Source organism: Lissotriton helveticus, chromosome 10 (assembly GCF_964261635.1).
Source record: "Lissotriton helveticus chromosome 10, aLisHel1.1, whole genome shotgun sequence".
Lineage (NCBI taxonomy): Eukaryota > Metazoa > Chordata > Amphibia > Caudata > Salamandridae > Lissotriton > Lissotriton helveticus.
The window spans coordinates 1,180,747,425-1,180,772,832 of record NC_136071.1 but is presented as its reverse complement, the minus strand read 5'-3'; the positions used below and the strand labels follow the sequence as shown (position 1 = coordinate 1,180,772,832).

General features: G+C 42.3%; 1 protein-coding gene across 2 annotated transcripts in view; it reads right to left on the bottom strand.

The window, feature by feature from the left end:
• Positions 1 to 15,103: 15,103 nt before the first annotated feature.
• The window catches only part of LOC144784917 (vomeronasal type-2 receptor 26-like), a 112,102-nt gene continuing 101,797 nt past the window's right edge, over positions 15,104 to 25,408 (bottom strand). For both annotated transcript variants that reach the window (XM_078664030.1, XM_078664031.1), the window contains one exon: positions 15,104 to 19,233. In XM_078664030.1, the coding sequence (XP_078520156.1) occupies positions 18,326 to 19,233 (908 nt within the window). In that variant the 3' untranslated portion in view covers positions 15,104 to 18,325. The remainder of the gene's footprint in view (positions 19,234 to 25,408) is intronic.

The following is a 25,408-nucleotide window of genomic DNA, read 5'->3' as shown; positions in this document are numbered from 1 at the left end:
CCACTGATGAACATGAACTTTTATTAAACAACGAACAAAGAAACGATAACATAACGTAATGATAAAACCTATTAATGTCCTAGAAACAAGAAAACGTTAAAATATGCCAGTGGTGAGAGACCAGAAAAACAGTAAGAGAAACCAAATCACCCCTCGCTGTCCCACCGCCTGCCACGCCAAAAAAATCGATAGACTAGGGAAAATGCAAGTCAGTAGAACATCCACCCCCACTCTGGAAACTTCCAAGGTGGGGCAGGGTTCCGGCTACGCCCAGCCGGGAGCAGCCCATATAAGGCAGGTCCTGCTGCCACGCCTCGGCCAGGAGATCCTAACGTAGGGTGTAGCCGAAGGAGAGGCCGAGGCCAGCGGGACCCGGCCAGGGGATTGCCTTTACAACGCTGAACAGTTGCATGGGGGGGGGAATGTCTCCTCGACCCTCCCCTCTCTCTCCCAGTCCGGCCGCGGTGGCCCTTGAGAGTTGCAGGTAGTCCCGCCACATGCTCTTCCGGTCCGACCACCAACGGTCGGGGGGCCGAGGCCGACGGGATCCGGCTGCAGCCGATAAACCAAGAAACCCGTTCATGGGGCCAGAGCCAGGGGCGTCCGGCCGACATCCACCGGAAGCCCGGCCCGAAGACGGACGGGACACTTCTTTCTTTTATAATGGCTGCGACAACACTGGGGGGGGATGTCTTGCACATGCCTCCGACCCCCCCCTCGTCCTCATCGCCTGGTCCGGCCATAACAAATCTCAAGCGAGACGCCGTGGGGTGCACTGGGAGGGAGAGACGGTGCGAACAGGCCTCTCCCGCCTCCCCAGGTGGAGACTTCCCAGCTGCACCCTCAGCGCTCCAGGCGCCCGGAAAACGGTTCTTCCACTGTGGCCATGCTGCAACGTCTCGCCCGGCAGGGTGGAGCCCGTCCGCTCATGTGACCCCGCGATCGCCGGTAGCTGCCGAACTCTCAAAATGGCGGTCGACCTGGCAAGAGCGGGCCCAGCATAAAGAAATGGCCCGGTCACTGGTTGACTCCACCACCGTAGTCCTCCACGACCTTGAAGATTCTAGAGGAGCCGCGGGAGTCTCCGACCCCCGATGGGGAATGACTGCCATGATCGCCCGTGGAGTGACGAAACTGTATCCGCGGGACGTCGGCGCTCCCATGCTGGCGCCAGCCTCACTTTGAATTACTAGCATCCTGCAGACCTCACTTCCGGTGAAAGCACAGTGTGACCCGGTAGGAAAAATTATTGCACCCCCTCCCCTTTTTGACTGATAGTTCAAACCACCGATCCTTTCCTTTGCCCTTTTAACGGAACTTTGGACTGCCTCCCCCTCTTTTACATTTTCTAGAGAAAACAAAACATTAACCACTACATTAGCATAGCAGTTGACACCAGAACTGTTTTCAAATTGAAAACCAACAACATCTTCAACAGAATCCTTTTTGTTTCTGCTGTGACCCTGCTACAGCACAGGCATTGTCCCCAGCAGTAATTCTGCAATGCCGGTAAGAATAGCTGTGGTGCCTACTGGACTCACTCACCCCCGCGGCGCCCCACGCCGTTTTTTGCTGGGCGGCAACTTACTAGACATCACTTTCGTGCCATCTAGATTTCAGCGCGTTCTGCTGCCTTGGAACTATTCGCACAACAGACCGCTACTGACAAGAATATTTCATTATTGGTGCTGTCAATTTCAATAAATCTATTGGATAATTAAAAAGAAATTGCCACGGTCTCTTCGTTGTTTAAATGTTTTTACTGTTTTTGTTTTGTTGTATATATTTATATGTTATTAAAGTTTTATATTCCTACTACTTTGTTGGAGTGCTATATATTTTTAATGTGACACATAATTGTAAAAACTTTGATGTACAAAGAGTCATTCCTGGAATCTTCCGCTTCAGGCTCGGTCCCCTCCCCAATCACAATACAGGCTGGTTTTCAGATAGTAGGAACACGTGTGGTGTGACGGATCTCATCGGGTGTGGGCCTTGATCTACTATAACTCCTTTGAAGAGGGGTGATTCTTTACAGCTGGGGCCATAAACTACATCTGCAGGGCTAGCTGATAGCCTGGACAATCGGACACAGAGAAAGAGGAGTGTCAGAGGGTGCGGTAGTGAATAGGGCGAAAGGGAGGTGTCGGGCGGGCACAGAGTGTGATTCTCAGGAAAGAGCAGCGCAGATGGGGGGAGGTTTATTGCCCATGCATAAGACAGAGAGCGGTGGTGACCAGTGCCTAGGGAAGATGCTTGCGTGGGTGAGGAGCCATGCTACGAATCGACAGCGTGCAGAGAGTGGGTCTGGTCAAGACATCTAAAATGGCTGCCGTGCACGACAAAAGTGTGGCATTTCAAAAAAGGCAAGATGGCGCAGACAATGTTTTTCAACACTTCCTCATTTCCTTCGAATCGAACGTTAACAGACGTTGGGGCATATTACCAAAGTTAAGCGATATTTATCGCTAACGATGCTTACCAACCAATTTTTTACCACTAAGCATCGTCAGAAATTATCGAAGATAAACCTTACTATTATCAAGCGATAATAAACGGCCGCAATGCATGAATATCGCTAAAAACTCAGCGATATTCATGCATTACCGAGCTAATGCTCTTAGCCATGTTATCCACCTCCCATTGGATAACATGGCTAAGAACTGCTCAGGGCAGGTGTTACTTTTTGGAGATATTCGCGCTTAGCGCGAATATCTCCAAAAGTTGGTAATAGGAGATAGATATCTTGCATGTTGTAATGCAAGTTATTGTGGTATATGGAACTCATACCATAATCTCTCAGGAAAGCAGAAACTGATCCTTTTGGGACCGCCTAAAAAGGCCTAGGGGGTGAGGAGTACTCTACTTTGCCCCCTTTTCACGTTCCGAACTATTTTATTTTACTCTCTTCTGTAATTACACAAAATAGCAGCGATAAGATGCATCGGAGACACACAGTGAGAGAAAGGAGGCCGGAGATGAAGAAGACATGTCAAATACACATTGGAGATAATATAGTGGCAGAAGGGAAGTAAATATGAGTAAACTTACCATGTAACATAAAAATGTTGCACTCTATACTATAAGTCTCATTTTATACTACAATCACTTCGCTACAACCTCATAAATTAAAAATAAAAATGAATAATGTCTCAAACAATTTTTGAATTCTAAATATAAATTTATTCTTCAGAATTTTCTAAATTTGAAAGAACTAGTAACATGTCCTCATCAGCAATGTCCTCATTAAAAGTCTCCAATGATGATTCTTGTAACTCTATGGTCTCCAAACACTCGATAAATTCGCCATCAAGAGATTGATCAAAAAAATCATTCAAGTCATCTCCTCCTTGTGACAATATTTCATTATTGGTGCTGTCAATTTCAATCAATGTAGTGGAATCATTCAAGTCATCTCCTCGTGACAATATTTCATTATTGGTGCTCTCAATTTCAATCAATGTAGTGGAATCATTCAAGTCATCTCCTCCTTGTGACAATATTTCATTATTGGTGCTGTCCATTTCAATCAATCTAATGGAATCATACAAGCCATCTCCTCCTTGTGACAATATTTCATTATTGGTGCTCTCAATTTCAATCAATGTAGTGGAATCATTCAAGTCATCTCCTTGTGACAATATTTCATTCTTGGTGCTGTCCATTTCAATCAATCTAATGGAATCATACAAGTCATGTCCTCCTTGTGACAATATTTCATTATTGGTGCTCTCAATTTCAATCAATGTGTTGGACAATTCAAAAGAAATTGCCACGGTCTCTTCATTGTGAGCCATTTTATTTTGAAATTGCTTGCTGTAAATTGCAGAAAAAAATAATCACTTTCATTTATCGTTTTTAGTAATACATAATATAAAACTAACTTTATCAAGTATTTATTATAACAGAAGGACTGCAAATAAATAACAGAAAACATTTTTCAAATTATCTTCAAGTGTACAACATAGTTCCCCTTACAAATTAACAACTCACCTTTTTAAAAGTAGCAGAAGTGTTAGTACTGTGTAAATCAAACACCAGAAATTCACCACCAAAAATTCCTCACAAATGTACCTCAGACAGTAGTATCACAAAATGGCTGTGGTTTCCTCTCATTTGACATATATACATAACCAATTAACTTTCATCACACACAAATACAAAACCAAAGTAACATTTTAATTGGTTCTAAATTTCAACACTTTCAAATGTGTTTTCCCCATGCAATTTTCCATAGGACATTTACATACGTCTACAGCCTGAATGGCTGAACGGAATTACACCAAACTTGGCAAAATGGTACATCAAACCTAAGAGGTCAGGAAGGATCTACTATGCCCCCTTATGGTCATTTCCCCCTTCGCATTGGCCTCCTCTTGTCTCTCAATCCTACCGAGGGACAAGATGGCGGCCGCTACGGACTGTTTGGAATGTTGACAGACGCCGGAGAACCAATCAGCTTCGCAAAGCTCCGTAACGCGAAAAGTACGCGAAGCGGAGCGCTGTTACAGATATATATCTTTTTTTGAACGTTAATTTCTCAAAATCCACTGGAGCACATATATTGAGACCTAGCAAAGGCACATCGGGCTACCAGTCCCTAATATTTTGCCAAGTTTCGTGCAAATCCATTCAGCCGTTCGATTATTATTATTTTGTTTTTTTTTTGCCCCGCGGGGCCCTTTTAAAACCTCCACATCAAACCTAGGGGGTCAGCGAGGATCTACTATGCCCCCTTATAGTTATTTCCCCCTTTGTTTTGACCTCCTCTTGTCTCTCGATCCTACCGAGAGACAAGATGGCGGCCGCTACGGACTGTTTGGAATGTTGACAGACGCCGGAGAACCAATCAGCTTCGCTTCACAAAGCTCCGTTGCGCGAAAAGTCCGCGAACCAGAGCGCTGCCCGGTCCGCTGTTACAGATATATATCTTTTTTTAAACGTTAATTTCTCAAAATCCACTGGAGCACATATATTGAGACCTACAAAAGGCACATCGGGCTACCAGTCCCTACAATTTTGCCAAGTTTCGTGCAAATCCATTCAGCCGTTCGGGCTAAAAGTGAGGCCAACCGCCCTATGGAAAACTCAATGTTAAAAACACGTTTTGGGACCCCCCTTTTTTCTCGGCCCCCCCTTGACGAACCCCCCCCAAATTTTCAAGGGCTGCTCAGAAACAAAATGTGCCATTTTCCTGAAAATTTCAGCCAATTCCGTCCACAAACGCCAAAGTTATTAGACATAGAATTTTCAAAAAACCCATAGAGAAAAAATCCTAACTATATATACCTACTGGCGACCGCCAGTAGGTAATATATGTATACATGCATTCTGTGTTTTGCTGTCACTGGTTTGTGAAAAAAGCATCCTGTAGATGCACAGAACACATCCAATCTCCCCACAAATGCTGTGGATATCTCTGATGCAAAACTAGCATTCTGAATTTTTGTTTCCTGATCCGTTTGATGGCTTGTCTCAGATTAAGGATCAGCCTAAATGCCTCTTTGGGTTTATCTTGGGAGCCAAAAATGTCTTACTTAGATTCCTTTTCCATCTAAAGATGAATGAACTGCTTCTATTTCATGTTTATGGAGCACTGAGTTCACCTCCTTTCTTAAAAGTGACAACGGATGTCTTAGAGTTGGTTTTAGAGGGATTGATGAGAAAGACTTCCCTAAGTAGTATTAATGCTGCTGTTGCCCTCTTCCTTGACTGGTTCTGCAATGGTACTGGGCTTGCTGCTTCTGTTGCTGTCATTGAGTTTGAGGATACAAGGACCAATGAAAGGACTGAATCCTAGGTTGGTACCTATTATGTCTGTGTCTGAAATGAAAACAGTAAGATTTCTCCTTTACACCACTGCAGTAGCATTTTCTCCTCTTTCTTCGTACCCTCCATCTGTTTATCCATGTGAGGTCCAAAAAAGAATTGCCCCGGTAAAGGGGAGATTCATTTTCTTTTGTTCTGCATCTAGATTGGTGTGGTTAACCTCAGCCAGGACGACTAAAGGAGTGAGATGCTGTGACAAAACTCTGAGATAGCACGACCTGCAGAAGCAATAGTGGCACTTATTTGAAGACTATCTGGCCTTCCTGTATTACCTTCAAAATGTCCTGTCTTCTATCTTTTGGCAAGTCGTCTGCAAAGGTAGTAAGTGATTCTTAAAGAGCTCAGTCATATTGCCCCAACAAAGCTGATGCGCTAGCTGTTATGAAAGCTACAGCCACATTCACTTAGCTTCCTATAGGATCAACCCTCTGACTTTCTCCTTCTGGTGGATCTAATTTCAGGAGAAGAAGGGTCTCTTTCTTACGGTCAAGACTATCACTTAGTCTGACTGAGGCTCTAGTTTCAAATAAATTGGTCCTGCTCCGAAGGTCTGTATTTATTGAGAAGCCTTGAACTAGTAGACCTGATTGTAGCTGGAGTCAGGGACTCTTCTTAAACTTACTCTGCAAAACCTGAGACCAATGGTACGATGGGTCAAATTGTGGTTGCAAAGTATCAACTATTATGGAAACAACTATTTTCAGCTTCATGGCCCCTCTTATCAAGTCATCTTGAAATGCCATGAAATTACCCACGGAAGACATTCTTATAGAAGACGCTGATAAAGATGTTTGTGTGTAGAACGCATTGTTGAGTAAACAGGGTCTCTGGCTGACAGGTTTTTGTGGGCCAGCAGAATCCCATCAAGTACATATTTGTCGTAAATTGACAGCAAAGGGTTAGCATTTAGCTGAAGCTATCCTGTGTTTGGAAGTTATCTTATCCGCTTTGTGAAAGCCATTTTGTATTTCTGGCAGCCATTTTGTTTGCCATGTGCTCGCCATGTGCCCTGTCCTCCCTCAGTGTTAACTGCTCTTGAAATCTACTTAGAGACAAACTATGTTCAGCATCTTCCACTTCGCACATGCCCAGAAGGGCCTAGTTAGTACTATACACCTGCTTCTCTAGTATAACTCTCAGGCTATTTTTGCTGCTGTATGGAGAAGTAACTCTCCTCCCACTTTGTTGAGCAAGTGGATCTTGTATGCCCATCTTAGTCATTTTGCATGCTTACATGAGCCAGGACTGCCCCTTGCATTTATGCATACTATGGAACTCTAAGCATATATAACGCCCCAGTTTTTCTGTACTCCTTAGACTGCCTCATTCAGTTGCTAAGGCTTCTGTGCGATGTAGTCTCACTCATTTGAGGTTAATAAAAATGCTCTTTTATATTTCAGCTTCTGTGCCAATTTCTTCTTTGTTGGTTTAAAACCAGTAAGTGTCAGTGAGACCCCTGAGAAGGATTATTGATTTCTTCAGATGGCACTCCAACGTGGACCTCATCAGAGAAGTGGCTATCTGAGGGGGTGATCTTGTCAGGAGACAGAAATCTACTGAGGAGGACAGGATAGGATTCTACTAAGGAGGTACTCTGTGCACAGAGATTCTGGGGATTCTCTGTCTCTGCAGCCCAGCATATTTCTGATTTTCCTGATTTTGATCCTCCACTTGATGTCACCCCTGACTGAGAACCTTTTTGGTGTGAGTATTCTAAAAAAAAAAAAAAGACCGTTAGGTCATTCAGAACTTGGCAGTTAGAATATGGACAACCATTTGTTTGGTAAGAGTCGTTCTGCGGCTCTTGCTGTATGCCTTGGATTGGTAAGGTAGTTTAGTAACGCTTACTGTGGCTTTGGAATTTTGGAATTTGTGTTGGCCAACTGTGGATATGTATGGGTTAGATATGCAAATTGGAATTTGTGTAGGCAGGTAATGAGGAGATTTTTCTCTGTCTGATTTTTTTGAACGGTGCAACGTACGAAGGGTACTTTAAGCACTACTTTGGGTATAATATTTGCATATTCTGAAATATTTTTGGCATGCCTATTTCAAGCACACATCAAAGAATGTGTTGCTTTTTGGAGGTACCATAATGAGATGTGAATTAAATTAGCCGGCTCGCTTGAGGGAATATCTAAATAGGTTTAGGTATAAAAACATATTTCTTCCTTGGTGATTCTGTATCCCCATGGGATTCAAATATGTACAAAAATACATGCAAGGATCCTTTTTCTGCGCAATTTTATGAATGGAGAAATGCAGAGAGATTTTTTTGGTGTTCTGCCAGACAAAGCTAGTGAATTGAGTGTATTTTGGCTTCTTGGAAATAAAACAGTTTGTTGGGCTGTTTTTGCAGTCTTTTGGAATACTATTGAGAAGCGCTTCTTGTAAATATGACTTACAACTAGTATTTACAGATGGTTTGATTTCAGTACAGTCTGTGGACTGTCCTTTCTTTCTGTCTTAAGTGTTGATCTGTGGGTTAAAAGTATGTTTAAATGTCTATGTGGTTTTTGGTTTTCACATTAGTGATACTTCTGTAAGTAAATAGCGATTGCACTATTTATGAAATAATGGCTATTAAGCGCGCTGTATTGTGTGTCCTGAGTGTTTGACCCCTTTCTGTATTTGTCTGGAATAACCTCAATGTGTGTGTTTGTGTTTTTTTTTGTTATCAGTCTATTATGCAAAATGTAATTTAATTAATATTAAATAAAAATTAAATAAACATCCAGAAATGAACTGTTGGACCCGGCCTCCTGGCGTGGTCCTACCCCTCCCGCATGGCGGGTCCAGGACGACATCGGCCCTCCATCGAGCCACGGTCTCCCCCTGAGCACGACCCGACACGAACTACCGACGAGAGCAACCACCCTAGCAAACCACGGCTCTCCCCCCTGGAACATGGCGTACCCTGCACGCCCCACCACTGCCGGTCCAGCTACCCCTCCGGATCACTCCTACAAGCCCGACTTCAGCTTGGGCCCATCACGTCCCGAGCACGTGGCCTCGCCCGACTCCATCTTGGGCCCATCACGTCCCGAGCTCGTGGCCTCGGCCCCGGCCATGGCCCCAGCGAAGCTCCGACATCGAGGCACCAAGTTCCCCCCGGGTGGTAGAGTGGCCACTCAACAGATCCAAGAGGAGGGGAGTTTCGATGGCCCTCCAGCCGTCCCCAGACGCCTGGTATCGATCGCCCTCCGGCCTCCCTGGGTGCTGGCTCCACCCCCCTGCTGGGTGTCTGGACACCACCATCCCGGCCCCTCTGACCCCCAGGCGCGAGGGTCCGGACATCAAAGGGCTCCAGTCCTATATCTGGACCAACCCTGGAGTAGGACGCCAGTTGTATCCTGGAGTCAAGAGCCCTGCTGACGCTGTCGCGGCTGACCCGAGAAGAACTCATTACCCTGAAGCCTGAACCCATCCTAGGAGCCTGCTGGTGCTGCCGCGGTCCATCTTAGCTGAACCATCTTTGGAGCCTGCTGGCGCTTCCGCTGTCCATCTTAGCTGAACCATCTTTGGAGCCTGCTGGCGCTGCCGCGGTCCATCTTTGCCGAAACCACCTCGAGGCCTGCTGGCGCTGCCGTGGTCCCCTCTCCGTTAGAGACCATCTGTCGAGTCCTGCTGGCGCTGCCGCGACTTGACCTCTCGGATCCCCCCGGCTCGAGGATTGAGAGCTGTGCGCAGGGTATTCCATCCTTCACCAGTACTGAGACTGTCCCGCTACCCGGTCCCTTGTTTTCGAGACTTTTCAGATCCCTCGATCTGCCTGTACATATCGCTGAAGACCAGCAACCTTTATCCTTGATAAAGCCTAAGAACTTATCCTCTTGTGTGGTGTCTATTTGTAGTGGTGTGGTTACTCTGCTGTACGATCTTAGGAGAGGACCCTCACCCAGGAGGCCTCTCGACAACGCTCGGCTACTTCTAGACGGAGGGGTGGACCTAGGGGTGGTCAGTAAGACATCTTCTGCCTCCCCCGGGATCGCCTTTCTAACATGAACCATATGATATGCCAAAATAGCTATATGTTACTATTTAATTTATAGAGTAAGCAATTATGCACATGTACAAACTGCTAAATGCATAAAAGATAACATTAGAATTCACATTTAATAGGAATAAAAAAGGCCTCAAAAACGAAATTGTGTGTTTTGAAATAATTAAACAATTATAAAGCATTTTCCTTAGATAAATGTCTCAGTTTTAAATAGACTGCCATTGTGCTTACGTTTCAACACTGAAAAAAAAGCTTAGCAACAGCTGTCTTTTGTAGGCCACGAATAGACAGGAATGTTCACTCAGCCAGGATTTTGTCAGTTAAAACACGGGGTGAAACTCTGCATTTCAGACTACTGTTTTTAAAAGTTACAAAAATGAGGTTCATTATTTTGGATAACAGGAAAATATTTAACAGGATTTCCGTTTCTTAAAGCTTTTTTTTATAAGCACATTCTTGGTTCTGATGCTAAGAAATGACTGTCCTTTTAAAAAAGTGGCGCAAAACTTTTCATGTTTCAAGTTAGGCTTCTGTGCTTAGGCTTGTGAATGAATGCGTCTAAATATGATAGGCAAGGGATGCAGCTTGCTTTTATATGTGGAATTATAAAAAATGATTGGTTTTATTAAAAGAAAAAATAATTAATTATAAAAAATTATAAAAAAATAAGTGCTTTTAAAATTAGTTTTTTTATATTTATAAAGCTTAATACTCATACTGTGACCTCCTAGCATTAAAATGTAATTTAAGTTGTGTGGTACCGCATAATGAGGACATTTGCATATGGCATTCCACTCTGGCAGGCGTAAAAAACTCATTTTGTATAGCGGTATAAATGATTATTTTCAATTTCTAACTCCTGGGCTATGTAATGAACATTCTGATAATGAATATTAGGCAAACAAATTATAGAATATTCATTTTTAAGTGCCTCAAATATCAAAGTCGCAATTGGGTAAATTGTACTATTTAAACAGCATTTTTTCATTTAGAGTAGCCTTTAAAGTGCCTTAGGCTTCTGTAAATGCATACATTTAGGTATAATACAAATAGCTGACTTCTATATTATTAGACAAGTATATTGCACACTGCTTACAATTGAAAATAAATATAAAAACAAGCAGAAGTTGTTCTTTTAACTACAAACAGGGGGATAAGTGGTTTCCAGCTTTCTGTTTCTAGGCGAATTGGGACAGCCGCATGGACACCCTTGAATTCAGAATAGGACAGCTGGGAAGAGTTAAATGTCAGCTCTATATTTAGAAGCCTGGTAGGGCTCCCACAGTAAAGTTCTGCTTTGACATTCTGACATCTGATATTTTTTGAAAGTCAAGATGGTAGCACACGGAGGAGTGGTGCTTATTTTTTGTTGACGAAGCAAGTTTTATGCACTCATGTAATAGAAAATGATATAATGGTATATGTGAACTTTGATTAACAAATAAGCTTGGCCATATATACAGCACTGATGCTTTTAGTTTGGTGCTTACTACGGCTGAGTTAATGGGATTTAGTTTGAATTAATTCGCCCTCATGTTATATTTGATAAAAGGATTGGGATTTGGGTGTTCATATATTCTTTACCTCCTCAAAAGTGCTATATACGTCCTATAACTTTGTTTATGGCCAGTTGCTACATAGGGGTTGATAGTGTTGACAGAACTGAAACCTGTTTCAGGTTTCATACTGTCAAAATGGGGGAAGGTGGCTAGCTCCTCTACAAATTAAGGCTGGGTAATATGTATGTTGCGCTCTCCTTTTCTCAATTTCTTTTTAGCCTGTCCTAATTGTCTGTGAAATAGCAATGAGACATTTAATTGGCTATTCAGTAATACTGTTTTAAACATTGTTAGCATAATAAAATGAATACATATATAGGTTTTAATACTGCCCATCCTGTTTGATGAAATTATGACAGGCTCAGTAGTCTAGATTGTTGTTCCCTTATTTTGATCTTTAAAGGGAATTAGATGTAGGTAGTTTTGTTCTACAAGTCTTAGGTGATAACACCATTATTGTAGTTTTGCAAGGGCACTGCTAGTTTTTTTTATTAGCTAGTCTATGTAAATAAACTGACAGTCCTTATTAGAGCTGATGTCGCATAGCTTGGATCATTAAAAGTAGAACGCAGGGAAGATGCCCATGGGATCATTAGCAAAAAAATGTTTTGAAGAAAATTTTGTTTTATAGATAAGAACCCTGTTAAATGAGCAGTTTTAGATTTTCCTGCTGCTCCTATAACATGAGAGCATGGTCCTAAGTGTCCAATCTAGGTGCTTTTTATTAAGAAGAATCACTTTAGAAGTTGCTGCAGTCCTGTACAAGTAATATAAAGTTTATGAGCAAAAGTGTAGAACATTTCCTTTTTTTGAGGGTTTTCAGATTAGTACACAGGAATACACCAATGTGAGGATTTAGAGTATGTCTGTGTTGTTTTTCTCTTTTTCTTCTGAATTTAGAAAATAAATACACACTTCCTTGGCTGCTTAGGATTGGGTGATGTATTAATCTTGTCAGTTCATCAAAGAGTTCCTTTTATACTTTCCAATAGGTCCAGGCTGTTTTTTTTACTCTCATATAGATTGATGAAAGTGGTTCTTGGGTGCCTTGCTAATATATTGGGCGTCCCAAGACTAGGAAGTATTTTCTAACTATCCTCTCTGTTGATAAACTGTTTCTGTGCCTTGTCTAAAGACCTTTTGTTCTGTCCATCAATAGATATTTGCTGCTTTACAACCATTGCCAGAGGGACCCGGACATCAGATTCAGCCTGTGGAGTCAGCATCAGCACCAGTCCAGCTTGAAGCCACAGTGAAGGTAACCAGCACAGGCATTGCTGGCAACTAGGACTTCAGTGAAGGTGGAAGCCTTGTGATCAAATGTGTACCCCTGCCACTGTCTTGGGCAAAAGACGGAGACACAAATCAGAAAGGAGAAATCGTGGATCATGCCCAGCTGAGAGTCACAGACCGACCTGAATGGCGAGGAGGCTTTGCTTGAGGTGACCCCTTTTGAAACAAGGGTTGCTTCAGAGATCCTAACATCAGGCCTTTGAATTCTGGTCCCAAAGTGAATACAAGTTTGCGCCTTTGTTTGTTGGTCAAGAGGTGCCTGAGCACACAACGAATGAGCAGTGCACCAGCAGAGCAATACAGGAGTTAGGGAAGGACTTGAGATTAGGGTACAAGTGCTGTGTCTCCGATGCCTGTGAAGAAAACTGGTGCTCTGCCTGAGACACTGAACAGGATCTCTAAGAGCATTTGCCTGTTGGGTGACTGCCCTATCCTGAAAGAAGAGACTTTTCCCTTGAAACTGGACTGTGATTCTTGAGTTGCGAGTTGTGCAGCTCCACCGTGGAAACAACAAGAGCCTGCCTGTGAGGCTCGAATGGACACAGGGAGAAGACTGCCCTCTGGCTTGGTTGTACAGCAGCTTCAATTTTCCCAAGGACTTCTTCTTTTTGTCAATAATGTATCCCTTTATTCGTCCAATTTTTGAGGAGGAGCAGCCCTTTGCAGCTCTTTGTCCTAATTCCTATGGCTCTGTGTGGTCCTCCTGGTCCCAGATATGATTGATGTTCTAGCCCTCATAAAAGGAAAATGTAACAGTCAACTGGGAAATGTTTTAATAGAGATGTCCTGTTAGCTATTTTAAAATGAATAGTCACTGAAATGCATAGGAGCTCTAAAAATGTTTACTAATGATTTTAGGATTTGCTTTAGCTTAGGAATAGAAAAATTATAATTCTGTTTGTAATAGTGGTCATTACTCTCTCCTGCTATCTGTAGGTTAATTATGACCCAATACTCCGTTCTCTTTGTATTCCTGCTTATAGCTTATAAACACCCGCTTAATGAAATGTTTAGAATGGAAAATGCCCACCTAGCAATGAATTAGGAAATTGATAACATTATGAAAACAAATGTGTAAATATTTTCTATGTTCCTACTGGATCATAGGAATGTCTTCAGCTAATGCTAAAACGGTTGTTTGTCATAAATTGACAGCAATGGGTTAGCATTTAGCTGAAGCCATCCTGTATTTAGAAGTTATCTTATCCGATTTGTGAAAGCCATTTTGTATTTCTGGCAGCCATTTTGTTTGCCATGTGCTCGCCATGTGCTCTGTCCTCCCTCAGTGTTAACTGCTCTTGAAATCTGCCTCAAGACAAACTATATTCAGCATCTTCCACTTCACACATGCCCAGAAGTGGGTCTTGAGTATCATCAAGCATTGACTCTGCTTCTGTAATGCTGGCCAACTCATCCCAAAAGACATGCTGCAGCACCACGATGAGACAAGTTAGGGGAAGGGGCTTTTATTCAGTTTCGTAAACACTGTGGCTGATGGTACATCCCCTTTGACAGCCATTTCAAAGTGACCAGGCAAGAGCATCTTATTCTTTTGTAACACCATTGAGCATTTCTAGAATTACCAATAGAAGCTGCAACACATCCTCTCTCAATAATATGCAGTTAATGTAGCTATTAACAGACCGCCTATTCAAATAATAATAATAATAATTAAAGACAGTATTGACCCTATCTTATTAGATAATCTATGAGAAAGCACCTGTGCAGGATCCAGGACTTTGTTAAACTCAAGAACATATGAAGCAATGTGCCCAGATAACAGACATCAAATAAATCAGCTTAGTTGATTTAATAAGCCTTAAATCAAGAAGGAACGTGAGCCTTCTAGAAGGTTTTGAAACCATGAATGTTTATCTAATAATGAAGTGCAATACAGAAGCCACAAATAATAGTCAAAATCCACACTGAATCACTATAGGTAAATATTTGCATGAGATTCAGTCATATGCAGCAAAGACAATGACATGAAGTAAAATCTTAGAGTAAAATATTCAGTCATAATCTGGAGAAAGACTAACGTGAGTCCACTCTCTAAAGTCAGGTCAAACGAGACATGGCTCACATCCAAAAACAAGACTTTTTGTAGCAAATTTGACAATGAAAATCACATTGTCAGCATAAGGTGATTGCGACAATTGGCAAATAGCATACAACATGTAATGCAGTATGATTGAACACCATCCCACACAACCCCTAGTTGATTAATACCTAATGCAATCAGATGTCTCAGTACAAACAAAGTTAGGCTTAGATTTACAATCTCAAAAAAAGAAAGTGGACCACAGTAGTGTAGACAGTAGGAACCGTGAAATGTTCTAAAGTCTTCTTCTAGCCTTCTTCAAGAACAGCATGTCAACACAGAAAAGAAATGAAAACGCACATCCTGGTTGCTTTGGAATTCAAAATGAAGTTTATGTCTAGTTTGCACCTAGTTTTGTCAAGCACAGCAAAATACAGTTTTGCAAAGCGCAGTTTTTGTTTTAGCGCAAAAATATAATGATATACACAAATTTACATAATTCTAAATCATCTCTCTCAGCAGTAAAGCTTTTATTGCTAGAATGCTAAGCTGATAAAGTATTCCCTCAAGGATCAAATATTCAAGGCAGTAGAATTGTGATGTGTACAATACCACGCTACTGTGAAAGTACCCCAGTGCACATGACACCTACTTGCTCATTCTTCAGGGGATTTTCTTTTGTTTAAAAATATTTTTATTATAATCTTTTCACAACATTTTTACCCCCCAAATTATTACAGTCAGCATTACAGCACAGAATACTTGATTTACATATCCCAATATAATACACAAAAAATACAAATACATTTTTGCAACAGAGCCCTGTAGAAAAAAGAAACAATGAAAAGAGAAAAAAACAAGCAAAAGGATTGGCCCTTCACTTCACCCCTTTCCACATACAACTGTTTACCCAACCCCTACCCTATTTTGCCCGGTTTTCCATCTCGTAATAGGTTGCCACATCCCTGTTTTTTTACCCTTCTGCCCTTCCTATCATATATTGCTTTCTCCAGGTTATATGAGGCTAATAGTCTTGCTATCCAAGTTTGGAATGTTGGAGGTGTCTTATCTAACCATGCCCGTGCAATACTAATCCGAAATACAGCTGCCACCATAAACATAAACTCCATAGGGCCATCTTCATCCTCAATCTTCACCCCCAACAATATCAATTCATCACTTAGCTTAGTCTTAATATCCAGAGAATTCTCCAAAAAGTCTTCGATGGTCCTTTTCAAAGTGTACAGTTGTGGACATTGTGCGAACATGTGTACTATATCAGCTTCAGTTGAATTACATCTAGGGCAGGTTATACCTTCCACCCCACCCCACTGCGCTATTCTTGCCGGCGTGTGGTAGAGGCAAAATAGTGTTTTGTAATGCTGTGACTGCAGCGTCGCCGAGCACAGCACTGATCTTCCTAAGTCTAGGGACTTCTGAAATCCGTCCGGGGTGGTACCCACTTTTTCTACCCACTTTTTTGAAAATTTCTCTCTATCATCCATTTTGAAAGCATAAAGTTCTGCATGCAGCTGACGTATCGTACACTGTTTACTTGTTCTATGTAGTCCAGTAACCTACACTGTTTGAATCCTAATAATCCTCCCTTTTTATCCCTCAGATAGCTCCTCACCTGTAAATACTTAAAAAAAAGTGCTAGTGGGTATTTCAAATCTTCTTTGTAGTTCTTCAAATTGTATTATCCCCCCTTCTATATCCAAGAGGTCTCCTATTTTCCTAATGCCCCTATCGTTCCATATTCTCATGGTTCCATCCCTAAAGATATCCCCCGGGAGTGTTACATTAGATGATAGTCTAGTGTATCTGCTAAATCTGCCAACTCCCAGTTTTTTCCCTACCCCTTTCCAAATCATATATGCAGCTTTTAGGGTTTTAAACCTAGTATGCTTAAAAAGTCTATAATCTATTGTGTTCAGAAGCCCATCAACCGCATCCTCCCCCAGTACAATTCTATACACATTTGTAAAGCCTCACCCTCTACCTATTAATCCCTGGAAGTATTGCAAACCTGCAGCCCAATAATACAGTTTAAAATCCGGTGCACCCCACCCTCCTTTTTCACGTGTGAGTGTCATATGCCTGTAAGCCCTTCTAGTTTTCCCTTGTGCCCACACTAGCCTATTCAGAATTAATTCTAACTTAGAAAACCAAAGTTGTTAAAAAAATAAGAGGTATAGCCCTGAACAGGTAAAGACATTTCGGTAAAGTAACCATTTTAATTACATTTATGCATCCCATTAGCGTCAGATGTAGATTGTGTATTCTTTCTGTGTTATTTTTTACCTTAGCTAATAATGGTTCCATATTTATCTTTACTAATTCCTCCAAGTCTGATGACACCCTTACCCCCAGATACACTGCCTCCTTCACCACTATGGGATCTGAATAGGATGTATATTTATTCACAATAATCTGGGTTTTCCCCTTATTTATATCCTGACAAACCCCCAAAATCTGCTGCCTCCTGCTCTATTTCTCTTAAGGCCCTCCCTGGTTCCGTAGTTATCAATGCCACATCGTCTGCGCAGGCAAATACTTTATATTCTACATCCTGTAGCAGAGCCGGCAAGATATTATTGTTACCAATTAGCCTCCTAAGTAGCGGATCTAAATATAGGGCAAATAGTAAGGGGATTTTCTAGCACAAAGTTGAGTGCAGAATATTGGCTGCAAAAATATCAAGTCAGGAAGGGGTCTGCAACTATATTGTCAATGCAAGTACATTGGTAAGTATAGATTTATATCATATTTACTAAGATCTCACGCAGCTCAGCGCGTCACCTCTCTGTGCTGCACTGCGTGATAGGGAAAGGGCAGGAATGCGCCGTACTTAACACTATTTGGTGCATTCCTGTTATTTCCCAGTGCTGGTGCACAATCTGCTGCCTGCCGCCAATGCAGGCACCCTTGCACCGTGATGTGAGGGAGCCTGTGTTAAAAGCAGGATTGTATTTGTGCAGAAATGGACACCTTCCTGCACGAAAACATTCTCACGAGGTATTTTACCTTTTTCTATGTGTAGTGCAGAATGGAACACAGATAGAAAGAGGGAGTAACAAAGAGAAATACCGATATTTCTCCTTGTTACGCCTCATGTGGAAAGGTGAAGCATTCTGACGCATTCCCAGGTCTTCCAGTAATGATGAATATGAGAATACTTCAGAATCAATGAGTGGATGCGGGGGAACACCCACGCTCCACCCATGGAGTGCCTATCCAGGGTAGAGTAACATAATGCAGTGATGTGCACTGTTTTCTCTGGATTTATAAAGCCACTCGGTGCAACGCAAGGTGGGCTTGCGTGCCTTGATAAATCAGAGGTTTTGCATCACCCTTGGGACCCGGTGCATGGCGAAAGGGTGGCGAAAAACCTACTTGAATAACCCATTAATATTTTTACCTCTACACTGAGTGCCTTGATTATATATATGTTGTCAAGATACATAGATGTGAAGTTAAGAATAGTAAATGTAAACACACACTTATATATACCTACATTGAAGAGACCGTGCTATCCAATATTCTGCACTTGGTATTGTTGCAGGTCAATAATTGCCACTCAGTATTGTGCTACAAGTCTCAGGTGTTTACTTGTTTTCCCATTAGATAGTCCTTGGTGTTCAGCTCAGGCCTAAGGAGAATGATGTAGACTTTAGGGATGAAGATACATCCTAGCAGTCCAGAGCTGGAAGTTAGGATGGCGAAGATCTCCACGGCCACCATGTACCTGCCCTTGGTGCTCAGGTACGCTGGGATGAAGGAGACCCAGACGCTGCAGAACACCAGCATGCTGAAGGTGATAAACTGGGCCTCATTAAAAGTAGCCGGTAACTTTCTAGCTATGGAGGCGACAACAAAGCTCAGAAGAGCCAAGAATCCCACATAACCAACCACAGCAATGAATGCAGCAACAGAACCTTCATTACACTGTAAGATCATCTTCCCAGTTTCTGATTTGGTGTCAGTGTCTGGAAATGGAGCAGAGAGAAGGAGCCACACAGTGCAGATCACCACCTCCCCCAGTGAGCAGCCAAGGATCACAAAGATGGACAATCGAGGGCCCACCCACTTTCTGAGTTTACTGCCCGGCTTTGTGGCATTGAAGGCAATGATGACTGTGAGAGTTTTTGCTAAAACTGTAGAAACAGCAATAGTGAAAATGATCCCAAAGGTAGTTTGACTGAAAAGACAGGACAGCTTGGAAGGACGTCCAATAAACAAAAAAGAGCAGAGGAAGCACAGCATGAGGGAGAGGAGGAGGATGTAGCTGAGATTCCGATTATTGGCTTTAACCAGAGGTGTGTTGCTGTATTTAATAAAGATTCCCAGCACTACAGCAGTGATGATGAAGAACAAACTTGTGATGGAGGTTAAGGTAACTCCCAGCAGATCCTCATAGGACAGGAACTCTATCACCCGTTGAATGCAGGAATCTCGTTTCTGATTGGACCACTGGTCTTCAGGGCATGTTAGGCAGTTTGGCATATCTGCATGAAAAAACATTGTTCAGTATTACAGAAGATGCTTTCAAGTAGGGAAAACGTATATTAATGAATGTAATATGACACAGTGATGTTATTATGACCTGTCCTAAGGCTAGCTATGAACCTGTAGGTGGGTGTACTGTCTGTGCGACATACACACTGGGCCTTGCAACTCATTAACAAAAACACATTGACCAAGCATCTCCATAGAAGCTGCCAGTAGGACAGTCTGAGGAACAATTGACAGCTTGTGGTGGTCACTATTCAACCCTTGAGCGTGTTAGAAAATCCTTCTCAAACCTAGGCATAGGACCAGAATATTTTTTAAGTTACTGGCTGGTGGCTCCTCCGCTAAGGCTAACAAAAAAATAAAAGAGACTCATTTGATTGGAGAGCCGTCAGCAAAATCGGGTAAGTGTGTTTTATTTTTTAGTCAAAACCCCCGGCCGCCGCGCCACCCCCCTATTTTACTGACCCCCACTGCCTGTAAAATGTGTGTACATTCTTTCTGACTACATAAAAGTATGCATGAGTATGTAATGGTCTGTAATGGGGGCATGCACGCAGGTAACAGGAAGTTTCTCCTTTTCACAGAGCCATGTCCTCAAGTAATAAAATAGCACCCAGATTTGAATGTTTATAATGGAAGTTTACATCTGTCTTCAGAGAAGGGATCATGTAGATGCACCCGTAGCATCAGTCAGGCCCTTGCTTGAAAAAAGTCTCCATTTATATTTTCACTGGTACAGCTGGTTTGGAAAGGCTGTCCCTACTGCTACATTATGTGACTATCCCAGTTTTTCAATCTTATCTCCTGACCTTATGTACGCCTCTTAAACATAAATGCCCCTCCTCTGCACTATATACACAATCTTGAAATGACTCCTCTCCTTATTCTTGAACCCAGTACCTCAATGCACAGATCTCTTTTGCTTGAAATAACATTTCCACTGTAAACATTCAACCCCTTATATAGGTAAATATCTTACTATAAACCACAACAGTCTAATATGTTTGGACACTGAAGAAATGAGCACAGGCAAACTTTGGATGTTTGCCAATGTGTTACTTCTTCTCAAACACTAGTGAACGTTATCACCCTTAGCACCAGTGTCATTTCCTTTGGCCTCTATCAACGTGTAGTAGGCCCAACAAACATAGATGAGCACACATTGCATCTCATATTCACAAACTCTCCTAACCTACAGATCGAATCTCCAATGCCTAAGATCTGGACAGACCATTTCTCTATAAATTTTTATTTCCATGTGAGAGAATCCCTAGACCTCAGGAACATAGCACCTAGAAAGATCGGACCATGGAGAAAGGTGTCTCCAGTGCTTTACTTCATATTTTACTGCTTTCCTCCCTACTACTCACAGATATATTAATCTTCCTCTTAAGTATTTTGAGGAGGCGTTTACCCAGGCATTAGAAATCATCACTCCCAAAAAATTAGCTACCTCAAAACTTATAAAGCCATGTCGCCCTAGTCTCAGAGTCTTTAAAGGCAGAAAAAGCAGCCTGTAGAAAGTTGTAGCACAAGTCGCAAACCACTCAAACTTGTGCAGACAAGTCACTAAGCAGCCGTAGGCATTTACCATAGAAACATCAAAATAACTAGGAAGTCCCATAAAGTGGGCAGAATTAACAACACCGGAAACGCGACAAAGGAATTATATATATGATTGTAAATTAATTTATTAAACATTTGACATGTGCTCAATCTATCCCAGCATCTCAGTCTCTTTCTGATTACCTTGTCAATCGTTTTGAAGAACAAATTCCAAAACTTTATGACACTCTGTCAAATGGTCTCACATAGGCATGGAGGACTTCACCTGCTTCTTCATCGTCTAATAATCCCACTCTTCTGGAATATTTTGATGTAGTGTCCCCTGAGAAAATCTTGGTCCTGATTAAAATATCAAATCGTACTCGCCAGAGGATTCTTCTCCTCCTTACATAATGGCGACCTTAGCCCCAGCACTCCTTCCTACTATTATGGATCTGTTTAATCACTCCCAGAATATGGAAACCATTCCCACAAAATGGAAAGAAGCGCTGGTGAGACCTATTGTAAAGAAACTCGCAGCAAATCCTTCTGACCTTGCAAATTACAGACCAGTATCACTTTTTCTTTTTCGCTGAAAAATGATGAAGACTGTTGTTAACAAACAGATGTTATCTTTCTTGCAAACCCACTCTCTGCTAGACCCTTCCCAATCTGGTTGTCGGGCTTCCCAAAGTACAGAAACTGCATTGGTGGATGTTCTGGACACCATTAGATCCTTACTGGATGAAGGCCACCCAGCCAAGCTCGTGCTACTAGATCTATCTGCAGCATTCTATAACATCTCACATTCTATTCTAGTCCAACGACTGGTTGAGGTTGGTGTTGGAGGAAAAGCCCTGGGTTGGCCTTCGACAGAGGGGTACCTCAGGACTCATCTTTGAGCCCCATCATTTTCAATATCCGTGTGGCACCCCTGGCCTTAAGTGATACAATCTTGCGGGTTCGCAGTAATTTTATTTACGGACAGCACACAACTTATAATAACCTCCTGAATCTACTAAAATCAGTTTCAGGAAATGTATGAAGAAATTAGCCCTCTGGATGTCCTCCAATTGCCTTCAATTTTACACAGGAAAGACTGAAATTCTGCTCTTTTGATCTGAAGACTGGTGGCCGCTGGAACTGGGGCCAGGCCTTGATCCAAAAAAGGTAGTTAGAAATCTGGGCATACTGATTGATGATGTCATCTCTACAAAAGAACAAGTACATTCTATCTGTGGGACCTGCTTTGGAATTATGCGACTGTTCACGAGAGCTTTTCAATGTCTACCCCTTCAGTCTCGGGAATAAACTGCTCAGGCACTTATTGTATGTCGCCTAGACTATGGAAATGTCCTTTTAGTTGAGGCAAATCAAGCTCTCCTAGCAAGACTTCACGTGGTACAAAACACATCTGCCTGCCTGATCTGCAATTTGACCTCCCACTCCCCATCAAAGTCCACACTGACATTTTGGCATTGGCTCCTGATTAAAAAAAGTGCACCCTTTTTAAACTCCTTGGTCTCATACATAAGTCCCTTTTTGAAAACAGTCTACTCTATGTACGGAAGATCCAGTGGGCAACTCTTGCTTCAACCCAGCCATATCCGTACCATCACATGTGGGGGCAGATCTTTTTCATATTTGGCCCCATCACTGGAACTAGTTACCTTTGTCCATACAAGCCTTCCAGGACTTTGCTAATTTAAAACAATTCCTCAAAACTTGGCTCTTCTAATTCCTTTTGGTATTGATGTCATGTTTTAGAGTGCATAGGCGCTGAGCGACCTACTTAGGGGGGGTTTCTTCACACTTTATGAATGCAAATACCATCACACAACATTTCACTAGTTTTTATTATCCAATATTTTACTTTTTGTTTCTGCCACACTTCTTGAAAATGGGACTCTGTTAGAGGAATATCTTCAGTGTTACAGACTTGTGGTAATTTAGTTCTGGTGGGCTGCATTGGCCTCAAGATTCAGGAGTCCCACAACTCTCAAGGAGTCTTGCAAGGTTCTCTTCTCAAAATGATCCTGTGTACAACTGTTTGCTATGCTTTTATTAGGAGCTCCTGCCATTACTATGATTCATGTGCCCTCAAGGTGAAACAGTACCTTCTTACTGCTGAATGTGCCAAGGCATGGTAGGGGCAACAATGTGCTCATCAATTTAAACAGATGCTTATCGATCTCACCAAAGTAGACTTGTCTGGCTAAAGCATAGAAAGGGAGGTGGCAAAGAGGAAGGTAAGAGTCACAGGCATGGTCATCTGCCAGGTGATACCCCGGAGTAGAGTCAAAAATATCTCTGACCTCAGCTGAGTGAAGACCAAGGTCTTCTGGAGAAAGTAATCCTCATTTTAAAAAGAAATAAAAAAAACATGTATGTCTGATCAACTTTAGTTAATAAGTTCTATCAGGTCAAGTATTTCCAGAACAAAAAGTGCTTTTTAGATGATGTGATTTTGTTTGATTTTCCAATTAGAACCAATTTCTCCCATAGTATTTGAATATTTGAAGTTCAAAAGATGTTGGTTTGACATATAGGGCCTGATTCTGATGCGATTAGGAAAGTATTTCCACCTAGGGCCCGAATACGATGCGGTTAGGAAGGCCTCCCCACAGAATTTGCTCCTTCCGAATCAGATGGGGAACGTGTCTTTCCAACAGAGGGCCAAATTACAATGCGGTTAGGAACATATGCTCCCATTGAAGTCAATGTGTGTCCAACCAAATAGTATCTGGAAGCATCCGGATGCATCGTACTCGGTCGGTTGGACTCTCCCAATCCGAGTGGGTCTGAAATCATTTCTGAACTAATTTTTGTCAGGCAGCTTTCCAAAACGCATCAGAATCGGGCCCATAGTGTAAGCTCGGACCTGTACCTTAGTCACAAAGGTGGGATGCTCTGTTCTGACTGGTGTGCTAAAAAGGCTACCTTCAAAAGTGAGTGTTTAAGGCATTTTATGAAATTATTGTGCAAATTAATGTATGATTTTGTTTAGTAGCTTGAGCCAAGTCTCTTGTGAAAACTAAATAGGCAAGGAGTGCAGGAGTCAACACACACAATGTAATACTAATAAGAGATAAATGACTTAATGTCCGTGCAAACAATATTAAAAAAGGGATAAACATGTGTTAACAAAGTAGTATTAGAAAACTAAAAAAGTAAATATTCAAAAGAAAATAAATAATGCAATTTGGATACAAATATCCCTTACTGACTTTAATGAACAATGAAAAAAATATTCAAATAGGAAAGGTTGTCATAAAATGTGCTGCTGTTAGCTCCATCCTGCTAGTCAAACACCTTCCATCCCCTCCTCCTCTGGGAAATTCAAAGCTCCTCCTTTCTCCTAGGAGCACCAATCATTAGCAGGTTTTGGCTGAGTGGGATGAGAGACGAGGTAGGCCAGAGCAACATGAAGAGATCAAGCAGAAGGGTACTTTTAAGAAAGGTAGCACAGTTTGTGTTGCTTGTGTGCAGAAATGTACATATTTGCAAGTGTATTTGTGTGGACCCGGGTGTGTGTGCACATGTATGTATGCATGAGTGCCCCTGTGCTTGTCTGTTTATGCTTCCCTGGCCCCTCAGTCAACTCTAAGTTCTGATTACAGGCTGCACGAAAAATTACTGTATGAAGGTAACTGCAGTTACTCCATGTACAGGGAGTTCATGTTTTGAGGCTAACACTGCACCCCACATGTTTTGCTCCATTTTGCAGGTGATATGAATCACAGCTTTGTCATGTGGCCCATAGGGACATTGTCGTTTCTCACTAAGTTAGCATGAGCTCACCGCATGTGGACTGCTGCTTTTGCACACGTTACTACACTTCTTTTTTGTGCAATATTTCAATAACTACTTTCACATGGGAACTCATCGCTGTGTTCACTCTCTGCAGGTTCCTGAGATTGTGACTGACCATTAGGTGCAAGGACGAACAACAATGCCCCTTGTTATTTTGTTCTGGCCAGACCTTAGCCCTTAGACAAAACATACTGATGCAGCTGTTGATTGGACAGCGTACTGGGGTATTTTAGTAGGCTAAAGGAATAGGTGAGACACACTTGGAGAGGGACAATTCCACGGAGAAGAGCGAGACAGCACCTATGATTTTGACTTACCATCTATAGGCTGAGATCTTTTTATTATATAATAATACTTCTTCTTAGCAAGGAGAGGGAGGTTAGGCAGTAGCCACGGTGCTCGGGTGCTTATGACGAGCTGAGCTCGTCATGACCGTTGGAATGCTCACACGCTGGGCTAATTCCCCTGCTGTGCTGAGCAATCCATGGAAACGGGTGTGGTCATGACGACCTGAGCTTGTCATGAGCCACGGTGGTCGTGTGCTCATGACGAGCTGAGCTCGTCATGAGTACCGGGGCACTGTGCGCGCCCCCCGCCCCAAAGCACTGCAGGGGAATTTGCCCCGCAGCCAAGGGGTTAATGATGACATCTGCCTTCATGATGTATGGACTAGCTGCTATGCTGACTATATTTGTACTATGCATTTTCCTGCTCGTTGTGGCACGTATACTGCATGTTAGAGCATGTTAGTTGAAATAAATATTTTAAACAGTTTCATGTCTCGGTCAAATCTTATTGTGGACAAGTACA